Source organism: Copadichromis virginalis, linkage group LG19 (assembly GCF_057382275.1).
Source record: "Copadichromis virginalis isolate Kocher_CV1m ecotype Utaka linkage group LG19, C_Virginalis_male_GT1.1, whole genome shotgun sequence".
Taxonomy (NCBI): Eukaryota; Metazoa; Chordata; class Actinopteri; order Cichliformes; family Cichlidae; genus Copadichromis; species Copadichromis virginalis.
In genome coordinates, this window is record NC_140636.1 from 9,589,089 (window position 1) to 9,611,976 (window position 22,888).

A 22,888-nucleotide genomic window follows, 5' to 3' on the forward strand; every position below is an offset into this window, starting at 1 on the left:
GCTCTCTTTATAAATGCAGACAGTGCAACGTGGTCCAATACATTAGTACATCTGACCCCAGATCTCCCTGAAGGGTGTTGGAGCGATGGAGTTTCTTAAATGCTGAATATTGTAATATACAAACTATGTGCCAGACACCCTCTTATCTGTGGATGTATTTAAATGTCAGAAGTTATACTTTCACAGAACCTTTCTGGCTTTAGCTCGACAAAGTTTGGTGCAGTTTTGCTGCCACCAATTATAATCATCCATCTTGAGGGCTCTTCTCACCTCTCTTCTCTTTTTGGTGTGAAACCACCTATGAACCTCTCTGTGTCTGACGTTTTTTTTTTCTTTTCTGCTTGTCTGTCTTTTGCTCCTCTCTCCTCTTTCAGTCTCGTTCATCCACTCTTTTTCTTCTTTACTTTCCCACCTCCCACCTCCACTCGTCTCAGCTCTACCCCCTTCCTTGTTCTCTTTCTGAAATCCTTATTTCCTCTGCCTCTGTTCACTTTGTGGTCAGCTCCTGTCATTTGTAAGTCTTCTGTCCCCCCTACTTCAAGATTTTCACTCACTTCCTTTTAAACCTGGACTGTCTTTGCTAATAGCACCATTGTGGATTAACTGAAAGCTTATAAATGAAAACAATTGATTAAAGGCCATTAAACAATGACAACAGTATGCAATGGTTTTTTTAAATTAATTTATTTTTTGGACTTCATTGCAGCGATGGTTAGAGGTGCAGACACAGCAGGGGGCGCTGCTGGAGTTGCAGGCCTGGCTCGGAGCAGCTGAGTGTCAGTTGGAGGAGTACTGCAACAAAATCAACAAAAACTCCTGCACCAACAATGATCTCGCCCAGTTCCTGAAATACTTCAAGGTAGAATGGATGGTGGTGGTTGTGGTGCGGGCTTACATGTTTGTATTAATTATGCTGTTTCAGTGGGATAGTGGAGTATTATTAGCGCTGATCTGATCTGATCAAGAGACGTTTGTTGGTTTACTTGTGTATTTATCCATGGCATATTTCTCAGGAGTCTCAGACAGAGATGTGTGCACATCAGATTACAGTGGACTACGTGAACCAGCCATTACAGTCAAATAGTAATGAGAAGGACCACAGGTTGCGCTACGAACAAAACCAGTATGCAGATGAACAGGGTCGCCTCAACCATCAGTGGCTCAGCTTGCAGGAAAAAATCAACTCTAAGGTAAGTTTGAAAGGTCCTGCCTATAAACCTTCCTACATCACACACTGTTGATCATTAGAGGAGATGTTTGTAATTTGTTGACAACGTGTGCGGTGTTCAGATTCAGGAGGTTGAACAGGAGTTGAGGAACAGAGTAGAGTGGGATGCCCGACTGCAGCGGATCAACAGCTGGATCGCGGTTCAAAACCTCTGGATGGACTCGGCTCAGACACCCAGCAGCCAGACGGAGCTACAGAGGAGCATCAGCGTCTGCCAGGTCTGTGTTCTAACATCTGCGTGAACAGTCAGCGTGTCTGTCATCATTTCAACATTTCAGATTTGATGTTTCAGCCGTGATGAGCAATTTTCACGTCAAGTCATTTGCAAAGAAATACTCAGAGATACACGTCCACACAAGGGAAGTAAATCAACACAGGTTTTAAATTCTGCTTTTATCTCAGGATCTTGAGGAGAAGATTATGCAGAAGTCTGCAGCTCTTCAGGAGCTGATAGACAAAGTTTGTGGCAGACAAGAAAACAGGAGCTGCAATTTTATCTGTCAAATCGATAAATCCATCGAGACCTGCACAGCTCTCACACAGAGGGTAAGTAACACAAGGACAGTTCAGAGGATAAATGCCTCTGACTTAAAAGTTTTAGGTCAGGTATTTGTCTGCTCCTGGGTGTCTTTAGATTATCTTATCTTTTACAGAACGACTCAGTAAAACAGAGGCTAACTCAGGCTCAGCTGTTATGGAGCAACATGGAGGAGAAGCTGAGTCACATGGTGCTGAAAACAGTGAGAGCATCTCAGACTCTGAAGTATTACAGCGGCCCCCGGCTCTCCCTGCAGGGACTCACAGATCTCCATGAAAAGCTGCAGGTATTTTACCCATACTAGCTCGATCACTTGTAGATGTTTAAACTCACCACTTTTTCTGGATTCTTTGTCTGCAGTAGATATGTTTAATAAGGAGAATTTGGTCACTGGAACTGTGAGCTTCTGGACACTCAAAACATATTGCTTATTAAGACAGTGGTTAGCACTGGGTCCTGGATTCTAATCCAACATCCACCAGTGTGGAGTTTGCATGTTCTCCCTGTGTTTGCGTGGTTTCTCTCCGGGTACTCTAGCTTCCTCCCACAGTCCAAAGACATGCAATTAGTGGGGTTGGGTTAACTAGTGATTCCAAATTGCCCATAGGTGCTGTGTTGGCCCTGTAAGAGACTGGCAACCTGCCCAGAGTATACCCTGGCTCTTGCCCCATGGCAGCTGGGATAAGCTCCTATGACCCTGAGTTGGATATGTTTGGATTTTGTTTTTGACTGATGGCTGTTTTGTTGTATTGGATGCAGCTTCTTCAACAGGAGATAGAAGCCTCAGAGGTAGAGTGGGACAAACTTGGTCAGAACATCCTCTCTCTCAGAGATAACATCAGTCCTGCTGCTGCTGCCATCATCAGCAAATGTCTGGACAGGCAGAGAGACAGGTGAGACAAACACGCATGCACATACACCTGCACACAGGCACATCCACATGTGGAAACTCTGTGGAAAAATATGATCTTTTGTTGTTGTTTTTTGTTTTGTTTTTTCCAGTTGGACTATAGTGACTGGAGCTCTGGGCCAGCAGCTCCAGAGATGTCAGAAGGTCCTGACTGTGTGGCAGGTTTATGATAAGTGTGCTGGGTCTCTGGCAGAGCGACTGCAGGCACTACAGAGTGATGCCACATCTGTGCTGAGCAGCACACCTGGACAGGACAACACAGTGAAGCTGTTCACTGTCAAGATAGAAAATGTTCAGGTGAGATAATCAATTAAAAGAATGTCTTATTTCATATCAGGGTCCAGCAGTTTGTAACAGGCATTTAAAAATTCACCATCTGACACCAAACATAATAAAAATAATAATAATAATAGAAACTCTCCAATCATTTGCCTCCCCCTTTGCTTCAGATTTTCTTGCAGAGGACAGACACGTTGCAGTCTGACCTGGAGGTGGTGCTGAAAGCCTCCAAGGACTTGATTAGCCACCTGGAACCTTCAGCCGCCAGTCTGGTCCAATCAGAGTGCCGCTTGTTGCCACGTGGTGTCCTGCAGCTCAGACAGCAGCTGTCTAGGAACCTGGGTCACCTGCAGGTAAAACCTCATGAATGAAAGAGTCTGTGGGATTTGGTGAAGTCAGACTGGATTTATTGCTTATTATTCATTTTCACTTAAAAACTGCTTACACTGAACCGATCACATATCAAGTACAAACTTTTGTTTAAGGTTAAACCAGTGAGCCTGGTTATTTGGGTAAACCTGCAGGAATCTTTGAATGAAAACACTGCCAATCGTTCAATGTGCACAAACCTAAACTTTTTAAAGTATTTTACTACAAACCGTTGCTTGTTTTGTTGCTGCCACTGCTATTCCTCACCTGACACCTGACTCCAGAAAGCGTCACAGTGACCTATAAATTAAGACACATATGGCCATGTGCCATGTTTGTGTGTAGGAGGAGCTTAAGCAGGTGCAGGAGTTTGAAAATGAGATGGAGTCACTGGAGAGGAATCTGGAGGTCTGGCAGCAGCGCCTGGAGGATCCAGCTCTGAAGGCAGACCAGGTGAGACAGCGTGAAGATTTTATGAATGACTGCTGTGCTGCGTGTTTAGCTCTCTGTTGTTTTCCCCAAAGTAAATTGTTCATTAAGAGACTTTTATGCTACAATAGAAATGTGTGTTTTCTTAAAGAGAGTCCAGCTTCATTTTCTTGAGTCTTGTATGTAGTGAAAAATTATTTATTTAAAAGCTGTAAAAAGAAAATGAGCTCGTACAGTCCAGTTGAGCTGTAGGTGCATTTACAGTGCTGAACAACTATGTAGTGCTGAAAACGTTTGGGTGACATTGTTTACACAAAGAGAAGATTTTGACAGCTGTAACTCTTAAATGTTAAGACTTAAGCAGAAATATGAGTGTCAAATATTTAGTAGTGTAAGGGTGTAAAAGTATGCTTTGTCTCTGCCTGACTTTATACCTCTGAATGGAAAGTTAATGTACAGGAGCAGATGTTATACAACAGTGAGAGAATATGAAGAAGCAGGAAGCCGCCCTGTGGCGGTAAATAAATGAGGACAGAGGAACACAGAGCATGACTGCAGCGTGTAATCTTAGACCGTCCTGAGCTGTGATGCCGTGCGTGAGGTAGTCCAGACTGTTGTGATCCCTCCTGAGTCTCTGACGCCACCATATGTTTCCAGTCTGGCCTCATGGAGCTGAGCGGCCTGTCTGCTGACCTCGATGTGCTCAACGAGCGGAGCTGCAGTCTGACGCTAGAGGACGCTGCGGCACACCGCCTGCAATTCCTCAACCGCCGCTGGGCCGATGCCTCCGCCAGAGCTGAAGAGGCCTGCAGGTCAGTGAGGAAACACGAGGAGTAGGGAACTAATACCTGAGCAGCCATCACAGTTTTCCTGTCTTCCAGTAAATTTCCCCTGTTTTAAGTAAATAAAAAACAAAAAGATATTTAGTTCGCAGTTTTAAAAAAGAGAGAAAACAATCAAACGTAATTGTGTAAAAGGCAGTGAATGAACCGAACACAAATTAGGGCTGATCACTAAATGGATACATTTGTTTGGCAGCCTTGCCTCAAAGGGCATTTCACAGAACTTTTGCAGACAACTGTTTTTATAAATCCGCTCAAATCTGTAGGAGGCAGTTTTTTTTCAAACTTTACTTTCGAATTACGGGCTTTTTGACGTTAAAAAACGTTAAAAATATACTTTTCACAAAGTAAAATGTTGCAGAACATTTTTCACCTGCTGTTCTGTTTTGTGTACAGTGAGCTGCAGACGGAAGTGCTGAGGCAGCAGAGATTTGAGCAGAAGTGTGAAAGCTGGATGTCGTTCCTGCAGAGGATGGAGGACAGCCTGGCTGTAGACGTAGCGGGATCGTACGACGGCCTCAGACAGCAGCTCTGTACTCACAAGGTATCAAACCTGATTAGCAGTCTTACTGACGCATCTAAGCTTGAACTACACACTTCTAATCATTCATATGTCTCTGTGATTCAGCGCTTTCAGGCTGAGCTCTCCATTGGTCACCAGATCCTTCACTCAGTCATCACTGATGCTCTTCATCTGCTGCAGAAAGGAGAGGTGGAGGGCAGGTGAGAAGATCAAACAGCATCCCTCTGCCCATCTGAGTCCAGGATGTGTGAAATATGTTGACACCTTTGAAATGAACTGACATGAAATTTAATAGAGTTATATTGATGAAGATGAAATCCTAAAAGCTTTGGTGATTACCTGACTGTTCACTGACCGTTCACTAGCATCACCACCAGGTTCCATGCTTCGTATAGGTTTCTGTTCTAATTCTGATCCTGGTTTTAAAAAAATCTAGCTTGATTGGTACAAATGGCCTCAGAAAACAATGAATCATTCTGTTTGTTTAGACAGTCAGTGTTTCATTTTGAAATTTAAGTACAACTTAATATTTTGATGGATCCAGGAGCGACTTCATCCTAAAGCTGGCCCAGCTCAGAGAGCAGTGGCAGGGAGCAGTACAGCGGGCTGACCAGCGACGGTCTTTGGTGGAGGGGTTGGTGAAGCACTGGCACCTGTACAGCCGCAGCCTGAGAAAGCTCCAGAGGTTCCTTGCGGACACGCAGACCCTGCTCCCCTCAGCTGGACTAACCTGCTGTAGCCTGCAGCAGCTCCGACGCTCCCTCCACGACCTGCAGGTGGGATCTGTTTTCGAATTGATTTTGAAATCACTTGAAAGGACCATAAAACTGATTGAATTAAACACTCACTGCAAGCTGATGAATGAAATTATAAGAATATCAATCTGTTAAGAGGACTGATCCTTGTGGGAGTCTTTTACACTTGCTGAAAATCATTGTTTGTTCACGTTATCTTTGCCACTCACTCACAGACGGCTGCTTAAAGATATGAACACTGAGGGAAAATTGGTGCTGATTGCGTTTACAGCAAAGGGAAAATGAAACGATTGTAAAGTTTCCAATCTTTGTTATTTTGGGCTGTCATGAAGGAAGACTGATGAGATTTGAATTGAATGTGGATGAAGATAAGACTTTGACCTATTGTAAGCTGCCCCTTTAAAAAAAAAGAAGATGGAAGCCCCACAGAGCCCCCGGCTGACTACATCCCCCAATGAATCACTGCTGAGTAGCTTCCTTCGCTTCATTTTTCCTCCACACTCCTTTCTATGTTTTATCTCCTGCACTGTCATCCTCAGCACAAAGAGCTGTTGTTCCAGAGGTATCAGAGCAGTTTCATCAACACTCTGGAGGTTGGCCGTCAGCTGTTCTCCATGGGGGACGAGGAGACCCAGACTCAGCTTCAGACAGATCTGGGGACACTGCAGGAGGAGTGGGACAAGCTCCACAGTTTGCTGTTCAAAAGACTGGAGCTCACCGAGGCTATAATCAAGGTAATCATTGTGACTATTATGTTCTGATTTAACGGGTTACTTTTAGGAACTTTTTAGCTGGTACACAGTGAGACAAGTTCAAACTCAGTCTATGCTACTAAGGAAAACTTTGCAGTGTATCTGTGCTTGTGTGTTTGTATTTTCTGTATTTTGACTTCAATTTATATTGAACTCTTCTTCTTATTCATGTGACTTCTTAAATGCAAGCACAGTAATGTCAATATATTTGTATCCTGGCCTGTTTGTCAAATAAAAACACAGAGTATTGTTAAAATACTGAAAGTACCGAACAAAGATTTAAATATGTCATATTTGACCTCTGACCTCGCCTTCAAAACGGTAGATTGGTTAGAAGGTCAAAGCGATAATAATCATATATAGAGCTATTTCTTAAAATTATGTTTCTTACTGCCATTCTGTATATATACATATATATAGGCATATAGGTAATGATGTATAGCGACACTAAATATTACTAAAATTACTTTATTATAATAATAACATTAAAGTAACAGGTTATAACTGTTTACATACATAAAAAAATTGAATACCTGTACAATGTTCCTGAATATGTTTTTAATATTTTAAAAACAAAATAAAATTGTGATCAAAAACTTTTTTCACTTGATATAGATTACTAAAAATGTTAATGAATTTACTAGACAATGAAATGACTGCTATGCATGCACTGTATTCACATCAATAAAAAATAAGTGAACTCAAAATTACGTCGAGGATATTAAAATGGGTTTCAACAGGGCAAATAGCGAAAGCCTGAACTTTGCCCTTGTTTTTGTTGCACTAAAACCATCTTAAAGTAAGTTTAAAACAAAGGAAATGCACACAAAACACAACACTTTTCCAATAAAAGTAAATACTGCCCAGAGAGTGATCCACTTCTTGTTTTTTACTGTTAGTGTCAGCTCCAGTAAAATGTCCCGTTTGAGATTTTTAGACTAAACGGTTCCTTTATTTTGGACAGTAATTAATCGGTAAAAAAAAACTTATTGATGCTTTGTTTTGAATGGGCTCCAGTTTAAAACAGCAGTAAACAGTTTTCAGCCGAGCATATTGTGGCTTTGTCTTTTCATGTTATCATATTTGAGTATTTGGCTTTTAAATTGTTATCACCACAGTAGATGAGTCTTTTTTGCTACCCTTACCCTCCAGTCAATGGATGGTCAGATTACACCGGATATACAGAATCAATGAAATTTAAGGCCGTGTCAGGGAGTGAGAGTGAATCCCCTGAGGAAGTTACATCAGCCTCAGCCTCGGTGTGGACTGAAAACATCGCTCTTAGATTTAGCCCTTAGTTGTTTTTACAGCACATGCCGTATAGTAGTTCAGCCGCTTTGTAAATCTGCTACTTTCTCAGTGTCTCATTTTCTTTGCCTTGTATCATCAGTGGGTAAATATGATGTGGAAGTCTATAAGATGAGTTGAGTTTTTGTTTATTGAGCCCGGACAAAGACACATAGATCCTCTACTTGTCTCCCATAGCGTCTGACACATTCTCATGGCCTGAGAGCAGGCAAGTTAATCCAATCTGTCGTGATTAATGACTGCAAGCATGTTTAGGAAGTAAAAGACAAAGGAGTGTGATGGGTTGTTGTTCAATCAGCTTTGTAAGATCCTATCACATTGATCTGCATGATTAACGTGTTTTAAAGAATACATTTTGATTGTGTTAGAACTGGGAGCGCTGCGAGACTGGGCTAACAGATAGCATGCTGCAGCTTAAAGACATGAAGACCCGGCTGAACCAGACCATGCCAGAGTGTGATGACGACCTGGAGAGTGCAAAGCTCTACAAGGTACATCTCCAAATAACTAATCACAAAAGCACAGGAGGTGCATTTCTTGCTTCACTTTTTTAGCGGAAACTCCAGCAGTAAAATAATTTCGGCCTAATAATGAACTCTGAGCTGGGCGTGCTTTTGTTTAACTGTTGAGACTGAACCACAGTATAGTCCTGTTAAAAAGGAATATCGTTGGACGGAGACATACATTTATTTGTGTTCCTATTAACAAGAACTAGGATTTTTTTTAAAAACTAAACAAGGGGGTGAGTTTTGATTGTCAGCTTATTGCAATTAGTACAGAGAGTTAATTATATAATTTATAAAATAACTGACAGCCAGGCCGCTCTGACAGTAAGATAAAAGATCAGATAAAAGGTTCTTCATTTGGAGAAACACATATATTTGTTCTGTTTGTTATATCTGTTTTGTTTTTTCAAAGGTCTATCTTGTCCTTACTAAGAAATGAATATATGTGATTCTCAATGTGTCAGATTATTCTTTCATGCATTGTCTTTTCTCTTCAGCAGTTTTTTTGTTGTTGTTTTGTTTTTTTGTTTTTATGCATGTACTCCAAGTTCATATTCACATTCTGCATGTTAGTGTTAGCAGCCTGTAGGTGGTGAAGGGCTAATAAATATCTGTTTAAAATACTGACATGTAAACATCAGAACGTGGATCTACAACAAGTTCTCAGACTGTTTGGACCCAGGAGACCAAAGTCAAGTTTGAAATAGTTTTGCCTCAAAGCTCATCCCCTCTGACCCACCAAAGCCTTTATCCCCAACCCCTACCTTCCCCCTGCAGAGTCACCCCTCCCCCAGCCCAGCTTGCAGCCTGTGGCCTTTAATCCTCTCTCGCTGGGCGGGGAGAAATAGAGAGAAAAGGGTGATAGAGATAGAGGGAGAAAGAAAAAGGGGCTGGAGGTCCAGAGCGAGAGGACAGTAGGGACTAGCTGTGAGAGAGTGAGTGCAGAGGGCGAGGAGGGGGGAGTCCTGACAGTTTGTTGTGGTGATCGCTGTGTTATGGTATGCAGAAGAACAAGATCTCCCTGGAGGACTGGGCTGAGAGCCTGACGGAGCTGAGCAGCATGAAGACGGATCTGTCCCAGTACATCATTGCAGACGATGTCCTGCTGCTGCAGGAGCAGGTGGAGCACCTGCACTGCCAGTGGGAGGAACTCTGCTTCAAGGTTAGTGTGCGCAGGCTCAAACATGACTCCTGTCTGACTCTGGAATCAGAGCAGGCTTATCCTTAAAAATTCTCATGATTGTTCTATTCCTGGTGCATTTGCCTTGCTAAAGCTGCTTCACCAGTATCCTGAATAATTTTTTTTATATTGCTGTTTCCCCCGTTTGATTCTTACTTTCTAAAACTCAAACAGTCAAATCTCTTCGGGAAATTTTTTTTAAAGCATTGCTGATACAGAGATTGATATGAAGCATAATGAGACCAGAAACACTCATCAGAACTGTTTGCATTTAGGCCCGCAGTCTAAAAAACTGTCATGGTTTAAAGGGACAAAGTATCTTCAAACCATTGCAGGATGAAGTTGCAGGGTGAGGAATAGTCTGTCAAGAAGCTCAAGGGTTAAATACAGCAACTAAATTTTCTTTATTTGGTCAAAAGTTGTTTTATTTGTTTGTTTTTTGGGGGGTTTCTTTTTGAAAGAGCACCTAAAAGTTATCTGACTTGATTAGCAGCAGCTCTCACATCTGCAGTACATTGTATGTGCTGTGATATGGTTTAATCAGCATTCTGAGTTCACCACATTCATTTATTGTTTCTGTTGAAAGTCTGAGCCATTAGAGAGGAGTTAAGTTAGTAAATCTCAGTAATACTTTAAGGGGCAACTAAAAGGACCAACACGTCTGGGAGGCGGGGCTGTGAAGGGAGCATTGTGATAACGGGGAACAGATGGTGACGAAAGAGAAATGTTGCAAAGAGCTAAGAGGTTTCAGGAAGAAGAGCTTTTGCATTAAAATGAATTTGGGGGAGGGGAAGGTGATCGCAAGGATGGGCACTTCTGACTGTGTGGAGGCTTCTTCATTCACGAATGTTTATTAAAAGTGAAACATTTTACCTGAGACACATTTACAGGTAAAGTGTGAAAATTGCCTAAAGATTGCCTAAAATACTCTCAGTAACATTTCCCTATCAGCTTTGTCAGTGTGTTTTTAAACAGGCCTTGTAAGTATGTTTGGAATGAATGAATGATTTTCTCCAAATACAAAACGAAGTGTTCATGCCCACGGCGTGAAAAAAAAGGGAGCTTTATCCTCCAAGTGAGTCTGAGTAATCTATTACAGAGCAGTTAGCCTGTTTTGGCTTGGCACACATCTGTGACAGAAAAGTATAAACATTTAACACCAAAGAAACATCTAGGATGAAAGCTGGCAAAGTCAAGCATCCTATATCATCTCCCATGTTTAGATAAGGCTGTGCATGTGTTTCTCAGGTGTGCATATTATCTTAATATGTTGATGCTTAATGATAATCTGGAGGATACCCAGACTTTATAGGATGTCACCATTTGTGCCTGATTATTATTGTTTTTAAAGGTCTGAGTGTAAATCATTTGGAAAAAAATCACGATGAAGTCACCAGCACCAGGGTCCGCCTGAGTTAAATTCTATATTCATTCCAAGCTAAAGTGAACAACAACCCAATCAGCACAAATCAGTTTACAATGCATCTGCACCCATAATGATAAGATAGATTAGACAGCTACAGTACCACTAAGCATCTTACAGTGATGATACTTATTTAATTTCTGTCCCCCAATCCGCTTTGTGTCTCAGGTGTCCCTGCGTAAACAGGAGATCGCAGACCGCCTGAACGCCTGGATCATCTTCAATGAGAAGAACAAGGAGCTGTGTGAGTGGTTGACGCAAATGGAGAACAAGGTGGCGCACAACTCTGATCTCAACATCGAGGAAATGGTCGAGAAACTCAAGAAGGTAAGCGTTCTAACTAGGATGTATATTGGTAACGATATAGTTATAGTGACAGGAAGACCGATTTAAGTAGTGAAATACATAAAACCACCAAACAGTTTCTGAGCACAGCTGCAAGGGTCGCTGCTGAGTACTCCCACAACTTAAACTGTTGTCTGCAAGAGAATTAATTAAAACTTTACATTGTTAAATAAGATTTCTTACTGCCATCGTCTCAAGCTTCACTTGCTGTTAGTGAAGCGGAGTGCTGTAGTTGGTTTTTTGAACACTTCATGCTTAATCACAGTAGCCAAAGCAACAGCAATCAGGCAGTCTAACTGGCACTGTCTAATACCAGATACTTTCTGTTGTTTCACTGCTGTGCTGATGAGATCATCAGTAAGGTTTTCAAGCCATTCAAGCCCACAAAAGTACTTCTAGTAGTAGGATAACAGTCATAGAATCACTCTTTACCCCTCACAGCTGTAAAACAAAGGAATGCACTCATATATTAATGTGTGTGATTTTTTAATCAGCGTTAAAAGTTTCCTTTTGCATTTCGTTTGTGGCACCACTGCCGTCTGTGCTGCTTTGTATCAGGATGTGTCACGTTGTGTGGTGCACTGTCTGGGCTTTTCAAAAAGCTGTGAATTCCCTCCTGATTGTTAAAGAGACGACAGCTGTTTCTGGCCCAGCAGGGCCACGCGGGTGTGTTTTGTGTTGATCTCACGGCCTCTTTTATTTGGTGCTATGGGAGTGACGGTGATGGAGGGTGAAGGGGGGGAGTAGAGGTTAGTAAAGGTGAATGCTGAAACTCAGTTATTGCCGTCGTGAGGGTTTCAAACCTTTACAGCTCCTCTGGCATTAAAATTGAGCGTTTGGCCCTGAGATACAGACTCCTGGCACGCAAATTCAAACTAAATTCAAAGCTTTTAAGACTTAAAGAATGCTGGTGCACCAGAAATTTACATGCTCACGTGTAGTACATCATTCTGTCTTTTTACTTGGATTTCTCAATCAGGACTGTATGGAGGAGATCAACCTGTTCAGTGAGAATAAAACCCACCTAAAGCAGCTTGGAGAGCAGCTCATCACAGCCAGCAACAAGACAAAGGAAACAGAGATCAATGACAAGCTGAAGGACGTCAACGACCGCTGGCAACATCTGTTTGATCACATAGAGGCCAGGTAGGAAGCAAGAAGGCATAAAAATGTGTTAAGAAATGTTGCTAGAGATGTTGGAGATTAATTTTATATGAATGAATTTGTGAGTTTATACGTTTTATTGTTGAGTAAGGGTGCTGGTGTTGTAGTGCTTGGTTATATAACCAAGTTCGACTCCCAGTCCAAAACTTTGTTTAAACTTATATTGACAACTTTGACGCAAGTGCCTAACAGTTTATGCTAAATGTTTTTTTACATCACTCTTTGAACGTCTTTCAAACATTCAGCCGTTAGCAGTGGGGTTGCCTGCTTATTAAGAGTAGCACAAAAACTGCATATAAAAAATTGACCTAGCCACTGTGATGTCATATTTTGGCCTCGGTGTTAGCGTTCTGGCTGCAGTCATGTTCTTTTTTTTTTTTTTAAGCCAAATGCAGCTGTAATTGGAGTTACTACTTATCAGAGAATACTAGCAAGTTTGGTTAGAAAGCTTTATATAGAAAGCGTAGCAGCGCTTAGCCATACACCACATTTTGTTACAAAACTGAAGCAAAAACTTGTTGGATGTCATCTACCAACAGCGGGTTATAATATTTGTCAGCTTGTTTTATCAAAATGTTCCAAAAGGTAACAGCACAAACATGGTGGAGAAAGGGGGAATGATGGAGACCAAAAACATTTTTCCAACTAGGCCGTAAACATCCTTTTTAATGATGTAAAGTTAACATGGGAGTGTCTCAATTTCTGGAACTAGCCTCAAGTTGCCATTTGATGAACTGCACAGTATTTCCACATTGGCTTCATTTTGTTTGGCATAATAGCAATCCCTCCACACAGCTTAGTGTGACCGTCCCATCAATCTAATAATGCTGAAAGTCTGATAAAGTATTGCTGGGCTTGACAAGCTAACAGTGGGATATCCTGAAGGAACAATAAAACCTTTAGATTGCACTTTTTATATTATTTTTCCTCTTGCCTTCTGATATTCTGACATGATGCCATCACTCTTTTCTCTTATGGGAAATCTTACTGGATGTCTTTATGACTGTGTGCAGTATGACTGTTGATCCAAAGCTACAAGAGCAGCCCTGAAATGTGACTTGATTTGGAGAGAGAATGCAGTTATTTTCGTTCACATTATGAAGACATGCAGTTAGTGGGGTTAGGCTAATGATCCCAAATTCCCCTTCAACCATCAAGTGTGAATGTTTGTCTGTCTCTCTGTGTTAGCCATGTGACAGACTGGTGGCCTGTCTAGACTATGCTCCACCTCTTATTCTATGGTGACCCTGAACTGGATAAGTAAAAGAAAATGAATGGATGTATTAAATATTGGCTTCTGAAGTGGTTTGTATTTAGATTATCGCTACTTAACAAGCGGTTTTCACAGCTTAAGAATACAACCTGCTGATTATTCCTTTAGTCATCATGCTTCTTTGAATCCTGACCCCTTAGTGTTTACTGCTGCAGTTCAGCACGTGCAGCTTTATCTGTGCACTGTTGGACTGGGCACAGCACAGCTGTTATTCTACTGTGGCTGCAGATTAAAGTTGGTGAAGCAGAGGATAGACTCATATTATTATTAATCTATGAATTCAAATTGCATTCCAACACAGAGAAGATTGATAGCTGCATGCAGGGAGGTGCTGAAATGTTTCCACAGTTTATGGTTCCAGACAGAAAAGTTGACAATCAAACTTTAAAAGTGAAAAAGTAGCTGGATAAAGACAGAAGAGAGAGCTTGAGCTGCACTAAAGGATGAGCTGTGCCTGTCCAAGCTGAAAATGGGCAGAAGGTGGGCTACGTTCTGGGCAAGTCACCAGTATTTACCTCGTCACCTGTCACCAGTATTTACCAGTAGGGTTTTTTGTACTCATTTTTCATTATTAAAAACGAAACACATAAGCTGATGTATATATCTGAAAACTATAAATTACATCTCAGAAATTCCCAATTATTTTTATGGTATTTTGCAAGGGATGAAGCGAAATAATTAACTTTGCAGTTTTTGGATTCTGCAGAATTTAATTCAATTCAATTCAATTTTATTTATATAGCGCCAAATCACAACAAAAGTCGCCTCAAGGCGCTTCATAGATACAGCGAAAAACCCAACAATCATATGACCCCCTATGAGCAAGCACTTTGGCGACAGTGGGAAGGAAAAACTCCCTTTTAACAGGAAGAAACCTCCGGCAGAACCAGGCTCAGGGAGGGGTGGGGCCATCTGCTGCGACCGGTTGGGGTGAGAGAAGGAAGACAGGATAAAAGACATGCTGTGGAAGAGAGACAGAGATTAATAACAGATATGATTCAATGCAGAAAGGTGAAAAACTCAATGCATCATGGGAATCCCCGGCAGCCTACGTCTATTGCAGCATAACTAAGGGAGGATTCAGGGTCACCTGGTCCAGCCCTAACTATATGCTTTAGCAAAAAGGAAAGTTTTAAGCCTAATCTTAAAAGTAGAGATAGTGTCTGTCTCCCGAATCCAAACTGGAAGCTGGTTCCACAGAAGAAGAAGAAACACAAGTCTAAAAGGTTACACACTTGGATACTCCAGTGTCAGAATGTTTTCATCTAAGAGCAACTTTTGAGTTCACTATTTAGCTGATAGCAACACGAGTCTTTATATTTATGTATGTGGTGAGCCTGGAGATAATTATGTGTTCTTTCCACTCACAAGGTTGATCTCAGAAACAAGCGGCGTGCATTAGTGGAGGGTTTTTGACCTTTCTTGTTCTCTACTAGTCACTTTCCCGTAGTCAAACGGTGCAGTAGTTATTACCAGCTATGGCCTTGCTGTACAGCAGAATGGATGCAGGTTGGTGGAGTGCACAGCAATTATCAGTACATTTGCACCAAACAACAGGAAAGCGGGTTTAAACCAATGATTGAATGCTGCTGCACATAATTACCAGTCTAGTGATGGCAAAAGAACTGATTTTTTTCATAAAATGCACCAAGCGAATCAGAGCTAACTAAACTTTTTAAACCCAGATGACCCCATTTTTAAACCCAGGTTGCTGTGTAGTTAACATGGTTGCACTCTTTACCTTCATCTTATTCACATTTTAATAATATGAATTTAATATAAATGCAGTGATCCTTAATTCTTCATTATCCACTTAAGAAGCTGTTGACTGAAGCTTTTTCCCCCCATTTAGTTTGAAGCACTTTCGCATAATCAAGTGGGGTAGAAAATCACCGTGTTTCCGTTTCACAAGGGAAGCAAAATTTACATGGGGCTGATTGCTGCTTTTGTGAGTCGGAGGGTATTTAAATGAAAACCTTTCAACTTTGCCACATCTACCCAGGGCGATTTTTGAGGGGCAGTTAACAATGAGTGGCATCCTATCGATTTGTAGTGTTTATATGTGTGTGAACACGGCGCCAGGTACCAGGCTTCTCCTAGTGTGGTTTGTGTTTTAAGTAGGAAAAACAAACGCAATTAAAAAAGGGGAAATTTAAAGGGTACCTTCCGTGCTTGACCACCTGTGAATGGAGAGCTTTCAGGAAAGTTCAGCTTGCAAAGTGATGAATGTTAAAATTAAAGAAAAAAATTGATACATTTATTCTACAACTTGGCCTGAGAGAGACTGCACTAAATCCATCTATGTTGTTCATTTAGGGACAAGGGTCTTTATCATGACTGTCAGGCTGTTAGTACAGAGACATACCCTCTTCCACTAACAACAGAATGGAGACTAGAGTTGAGAGGGAGCATCACACACAATAGTGGATTTGCGCTCACTGGTCTCCTCCCCTTAAGTAACTGACCAGCATAAGATTGCTAAGCCTGCTAATGAGCCATTAGTGAGGAAACTGTGCAGTTGTCATATTCCAACTTTTTATTTCAAGTTTTTGAAAATGTTTGTGTGACACTAGTTACAATTGTTAAAATCTGTACTGGTATCAAAGCTGGGTGAAGTCTGGGTGAAGGTCTCAGTGCAGACCAGTTCTGGCACACCAAAACAGACAAACTGTATACTATTGTCTATCAAAATTTACTATCACTAGCACTAATGCACCCATAGTTAAGTGGAGTAGTTTAAGATTCTTGTTATTCATGTTATTATATCTGCTGCCAAAACCTTTGTAGGATTTGAGGCTGAGGACGAATTGCTGTGAACTGTAATAAGGGGGTAAAACCTTTCTATGCAGATAAATGTAGTCAGTGTCTGCTGATGAGTTAGTTCTTCTTTGTTGAGCCATCTGCTTCGCCAGAGGTTGTTTGGTTTCCCTAATTTTTAAATCATAGCAATCCTCCTGGCACTTAACAGTGTACACTACATTACTCTGTTTGTGTCTGGGGACTTGATCCTTGGGGTGGACTAATTTTTGGTGCAGCGAAAAATGGGTCCATTTACTTACTTGGATTGAGCATGCACCAAGACATCCGAGGGACTTCTCCAGTCTCAAAAATTGCATTCACATGAAGCCAAGAAAATATGTAGCTAGAGGTTTATGAAGTGAAGGTTGCGCAAGGGGTGTCGTGTCCGGGTAAATGTGTGGGTAAATGTTAGATAGATAGAATGTGTGAGACATTGTATAAAGTGTTTTGAATGCTCAAGTAGAACAGAAAAGTGCTATATAAGAACCAGTCCATTTACCATTTACAGCATGCACATTATACAGAGCTGAGTCAGTGGTTGGTCTCATTGGATGGTCCATTGTCAGAGTCCTGCAGGCCTCTGTCACATGTTTGGATAAGGGCTGATGAAGTTCCAAGACTAGCTGATTCAGAGTCACTGATGACTGTGGCGTGCCTCTTGCCATTGTCTGCATCTCACCCCACTAAGTTACATCAGATGACTGCTGAGGTTTGACTTGCAGAGGGATTAGATGCGCTGATACTGGCCCGCTGCTCGCCTTTGTCCCCCAAAACAAACCGGGTGCTCCGTCACCCGGCCCAGCAGCTGCTGTTTGCTAATGCGAGCCTTTGTCCTGATGGGCGCTCTGCCTCAGGGGCCACCATCCGCTCGCTTTATTGTGCGAATAAGATGCATGCAAGGCAGATGTTTGTTTTCTCTTTAAAAACATTTACCCTGCTCTGTCCAGACACCTCTCCTCCTCACACCTGGTATCTGCACAGATTTACTTCGTGTACTCTCACACAGCGTTTTTGTTTCTCAGATTATAGCACAGTCAAGCCGTTCATTTCAAGTACAGCTTTCACACATTTAGTGCCATGTTGTTTAGTTTATTTGTTTCGTTTATACGGACAGAAAGGTTGTCCTTTTGTTGCCACTCGGTTCTCTTTTCATGTGGCCATAGACCTGGTTGTCATAGTGATGGTGTTATTGCAACAGGGATTGGTTATGTGTGACAGACTGTGATATGTGAGATGGAGTCATCTTGGAGTTGATTATTTTATTTATAGGCATGTAATTGCAAATAAGTGAAATGTGAGATTTGCACTTGTGTGTATCCCTTCAACTTCTTCATGCCTGTAATCAATAATCTAAAATGAAATGTTGCAGGTCTCAGTTCACTACTCACATTTTGAGTGTGACCACCTCTAAAGTTGGCCATGTTAACGTTTAAGTCTGCAGGGATTGACTCACTTTTGGAGACTTGTTTGCTTGTGCTGTTCTTTCTTTCTGTTTTTTCTCTTGTGCACCAGGTGGCTCATTTTTATATACAGCTACCAACATAGAAGTAGTTGGCCAGCTTTGCATGTTCTGTCTCACCCCGGAGTGTCACACTCCCACAGTTATTTCATTAGTTCATTTCTGTTCTCATTTTATGACCTTTTTTTGTTGTCATTTTTCCTTCTGCTCCACCTGTTGTTTTTTTCTAACCTTTATTATTCAGACCTGTAATATATTACTTGTTCTTGGTACTCTGAGCCCGAGGGTGGTTTATTTCAATATAAAGAAGGTGGCAGATGGAAGTTTACCAACCTCGGGTTTCTGGCTGGCTCTGTCTGCGTCGGCCACTATTGGCAGTCTGAGCAACAGTTTACAGCTCCACCTTTAATGAACTTTAATGTCTTTACCTTACAGACGTCTTGAATTGTTTTAGCCTAACTGTGTACTTTTCTACTTCCTCAGTCATGGTCTTGCCACATTATCCTGAATCTCTGATATTCATGCATATTTATCAAACTCACCGAGAGACAGATGGCTTGAATGGTCTCTTATAAAGTTCAGTTGGTAGATTTTTAGCCACAGAATTAATCCTGGTTTAGCTGTGTCAGTACCCTCTGTGAAAACATGAAAAACAAATTAGTATTAAAATCTATGTTCTCTCAAGTAGTTCTGGATTTGAGAGCTACCCATCAAGCCTGGTTTATTTTCAATTTTTTAGTCCTTTAAATAGATATTTTCAAACATGTGAACTCATAACTAAATATCATATCAAACATCACTCATAAGTAAATATGAAACAAGAAGAGGAAAATTATTAATTCTGTGAATTAAGAGAAATAAAATGAAAAAAAGAAACAAAAGTTTCAAGAAAGACTGCAAAGCAGAAAAAGTATCTAGAGAAAAATACATTTTAATCAAGCTTGAATATTATTAGTTTTGGTAGTTAATTATTTGGGCAATTTCTACAGTTTCCAATGCTGGTTCTTTGTGAGTGTACCTGTCACTGCATCCAGCTGTTTGTAAAAGCTGGAAGAGGAGAAGAGAGGATGGTGAGAGGAGGGGACGGGCGGTCTGTGGAGAAGGCAGGGAGGGGAGGGATGGTGGGTTAGCGCTTGCTAGCAGATGAGCCACCATCATGGAGTAGTCTCCTCACCAGCCTGTAAGTACCTCTCACCCTGATCTGGAGACTTCATCACGCCCCGTCCGACCTGGCGCGTGAGGCTGGAAAAGCGGACGGGTGAAAGGGTGGGGGGGCAGATTGGGTGTTTTGTTATGATAAGGAGACGAAGGTTGAGGAGCAAAGGGGGATGGGCTGAGCTTTGTTGATGCAGGCACGTAGGCAGGCAGGCAGGCAGACACACACCGAGTCTTTCAGAGCTAATTCAGTTTAGCTTGGGCTTGCCTCGTGCGCGTTTACATTCAAATAAAAGGTTGGACAGCAGATGTGTATTTTTGTGAGGGTATGCAGCGGCATGTTTTTGGTGGTGTTCTCCGTTCCTCTGTCTAGTGCAACATCATCACATATGGTACAGATGTGCAGCCCAGAGCTCACACCTGCACAGAGACACATAAAAACAAACATGCATCATCAGCTAAATATGGAGCAGGGGAACCCCTGTTCTATCTCTGCTACTGGGGCAGCAACAGCATCCAACATTCCCAGTCTGTGTCTGTATGCAAAGCAGAAAACTTGGTGGGCTCAATGCAGCTTGTTGCTGCATCAGACTCATTGTTGCATCATTGAGCTGTACTGCCTCGTATGCACAGTGGGCACATTGATTAGTACATGACACACAGCTACACTTTTTATTGTAGTTCTGGACGACATTACTGCTACTTTCAATGAAATCAGTGGACATAAATGACCCTGGAGAGACAAATCTAATAGACTGTTAAGAGCAACCTAGAGAAAAGCAAACAAACAGCATCCCAGCTCGCTCTGAAGATCCACTTTAACTTCACAGGAGGTTTCTTCATGTCAATAAGGAGTTTTTTCTTCCCACTGTTGCCAAGCGCCTCCTCCTAGGGGGCCGTCTGATTGTTGGGCTTTCTGTATTACAGTGTTTATTGCTATATGGATAAAAATGAATAAATTGAATTAAGTCCCATCATAATAACTTACAAAATTTGAAGTTAGACAATTGTTGAAAAATTGTGTTAATAATTAATGTATTTTTTAACCCAATTTTTAATTGGGTTAAAAAATACATTAATAAAAAACATTACAAATGTGATTAATTAAAGAGCAAAGATCCAGATGTGAGGTATAAATCATTTAAAACATTTATTGAGATAAGCTAAGGTTATATATTCATACATCTGCACTGACCAAGAATTGCCAAAAGATTCATGAGTGGGTGTATTGTAAGGAAATCAAAAGCATTCACAAAACCCAGAATAACCCAGAACACCAATCTATCACAGAAGTGATGTGAAACGACATTCACAATGAAGTCTCATTGATCAGCTATACAATATTTTTTAGGCCACCTGATCCAAATTCATATCAAATGCAATAATCCAAATAACGTCTTAAAGTCCTCTAAACATTGTCCCCTCAACCTTAAAGCACAATGATAACCAGCAGTTAAGAGTGAACGGAGGAAAGAAAACTTCACCTGTAGCTTTGAGAAAGAGTTTTGAACTTGAAAATTAATAACGATACTTAAAATACTATAATAGTATAATAATCTATAACATTACTTTTATTTCACTAAAAGTTTTGGCATTCAGGTCGAAGTATAGCATAAATGGCAGAGGCTGTCATTAGGCTCTAAAGGTGTTCCAAATGTTTCTTATTTTTGTGGCACCAAAGAAATGAAAGGCAGTGCATAATATTTTCAGCAAAAGGGAATAAGAAAAACCTTACATACAGCAGATGAACGTCTGTATCCAACACGTACACAAAACTCCAAATGACTAATAATCCTTTAAGTGGTCAAACAGCTTAAGGTGGCAACAACCACAATGTCATTATGATTTCAGATTGTCTGCTTTTACTTGACAGCACAGAGAACACAGGAGTGATAAATAAACTCTGCTCTTCACTGAGTTTTCCTTCTTGAGGTACTTGGAGCGGTTTGATGTGTTTTTTCCAGTAAATTTTTGTTACTGAGAGACATGATCATTAAGAAACTTTCTCTGTCACACAGTTTGTGTGCCGAGTTTATTCTTTCAACTACAAAAATATCTTAACAAAAACTTGTTGTTGGATAGTTGTCTTCATGTCATTCCCCAGTTTTTGTAACCCGCTGATGTCACTAAAAGTCATGTTGTTGTTTTTTTAATTTGGCGTTGGGCCGGTGTATCGAACAAATTCCAGGACGTTTGAGGACATTAGGTGCCCCATCCTTGCTATGGCTAAGATAGAAGCTGCAAAAACATATTTGTGTTAAGAGCAGTGACAGATCTATAATTAACAGACCACACTCTGGATGTGAGTTCCATCCGAGCCTGCAATTTAGTGAATATTAAGATGTGGAATTTTTTACTTCTGGTCACATGACGTTGCTGAGTCACCTCTCTCCTCTCGGCGTGTGTTGTGGAATGAACCGATGTAGGTCACTGACCTGAGAGCTGTGCTGGAATGCAGCCGCTCTCTCAGACAACACGCAGCTCTCAGTCAGATGTAGGTCAGCTTGCAGCGTGGCTTATAATGGCTCCCGTTGTGTCATTCGTTGGAACGACAGCAGCGCTTCCCACACAAAGTTAAAACCTGCCACAGTGCTAATGTGTGACATGGGGCTGAACGTAGCGTTCACAGTGGCAGGTTGATGGGTGTTTGCTCAGCATCCTTAGTGTCCTAATTCAGTTTTTTGTCTCCTCAAATTGCATGATGAAAACAAAACCTTGTGTTACACACTTGAGACAAACAGACAAACAAATGCATGCATTATTTAAAGAGCTGGTGTATGTAAGACTTGCAGATTTTGACTTCAGATGCAGGCTGCTGCTTGCTAAAGCTGTTTACATGTATTATGTTCCTTTAAGCTATTTAACATACCTGTAGCTTTAGGCAGAGAGCCACAAATGGGGCACAGAAGTCAGAAACTGACTGGGGGAAATTTTTTTGAAGGTTTTTTACCCTTTCTGGTGATCTGTGACAAGCTAAACTCCAGTGAGAACTGTTCTAATGTGATGCATCTTTCCTCGACAGGGTGAGGAAGCTGAAAGAGACGCTGGTGACGGTGCAGCAGCTTGATAAGAACATGAGCAACCTGCGGACGTGGTTGTCCCGTATTGAGACAGAGCTAGCCAAGCCGGTGGTCTACAGCACCTGCCACAGTGATGAGATTCAGAGGAAACTAGCTGAACAGCAGGTGGGCAAAGATGGAAGGACTTGTGTGAGATGCATTAACTTATGAAAGTGTGTATTTTTAAAGATTCAGTCAAAACCTACAAAGTCCTGCAAGACCAGGAAACTAAAGATCTAAAATTTCATTTCAAGATCTACATGAAGTACCTCTTAATAACTAATATAACCTCTAAGAAGAAGAGAACAGTTGGCACAATGCTGTGTGACAACTGGAGTGATTATTTCTTTGATTGTTTGGTATTTAAAGCCAATCGCCTCCCACAGCCATGTGAAAAAGGAAGATCTCATGAAAGGTGAGCAAATCACCTTTTATGGTTTCTTTGTGGAAGAAAAACGAGAGCTCTCTGTACAAATCTACTGAACTCGGACATCTTCAAGGTAAAAAAAGGAAAAAGGGGCACTTAAAGTGCTATTTTAGAAATGCACGAGGTAGAATTAGGACTCCACTGTGAGGGGAGACATTGCGTCTG

The 22,888-nt window shown here is 41.3% G+C and overlaps 1 protein-coding gene across 1 annotated transcript in view; it reads left to right on the forward strand.

Moving 5' to 3' along the window:
- The window catches only part of LOC146685525 (nesprin-2-like), a 55,006-nt gene that overhangs the window by 15,026 nt on the left and 17,092 nt on the right, over window positions 1-22,888 (forward strand). Inside the window, exons 16-34 of the mRNA XM_085441504.1 lie at window positions 707-859; window positions 1,014-1,190; window positions 1,291-1,446; window positions 1,631-1,774; window positions 1,882-2,052; window positions 2,526-2,659; window positions 2,769-2,973; window positions 3,126-3,308; window positions 3,670-3,777; window positions 4,411-4,565; window positions 4,992-5,139; window positions 5,224-5,318; window positions 5,663-5,894; window positions 6,413-6,607; window positions 8,302-8,424; window positions 9,446-9,601; window positions 11,211-11,369; window positions 12,367-12,533; window positions 22,260-22,422. Of these exons, the coding sequence (XP_085297630.1) occupies window positions 707-859; window positions 1,014-1,190; window positions 1,291-1,446; window positions 1,631-1,774; window positions 1,882-2,052; window positions 2,526-2,659; window positions 2,769-2,973; window positions 3,126-3,308; window positions 3,670-3,777; window positions 4,411-4,565; window positions 4,992-5,139; window positions 5,224-5,318; window positions 5,663-5,894; window positions 6,413-6,607; window positions 8,302-8,424; window positions 9,446-9,601; window positions 11,211-11,369; window positions 12,367-12,533; window positions 22,260-22,422 (3,024 nt within the window). The remainder of the gene's footprint in view (window positions 1-706; window positions 860-1,013; window positions 1,191-1,290; window positions 1,447-1,630; window positions 1,775-1,881; window positions 2,053-2,525; window positions 2,660-2,768; window positions 2,974-3,125; window positions 3,309-3,669; window positions 3,778-4,410; window positions 4,566-4,991; window positions 5,140-5,223; window positions 5,319-5,662; window positions 5,895-6,412; window positions 6,608-8,301; window positions 8,425-9,445; window positions 9,602-11,210; window positions 11,370-12,366; window positions 12,534-22,259; window positions 22,423-22,888) is intronic.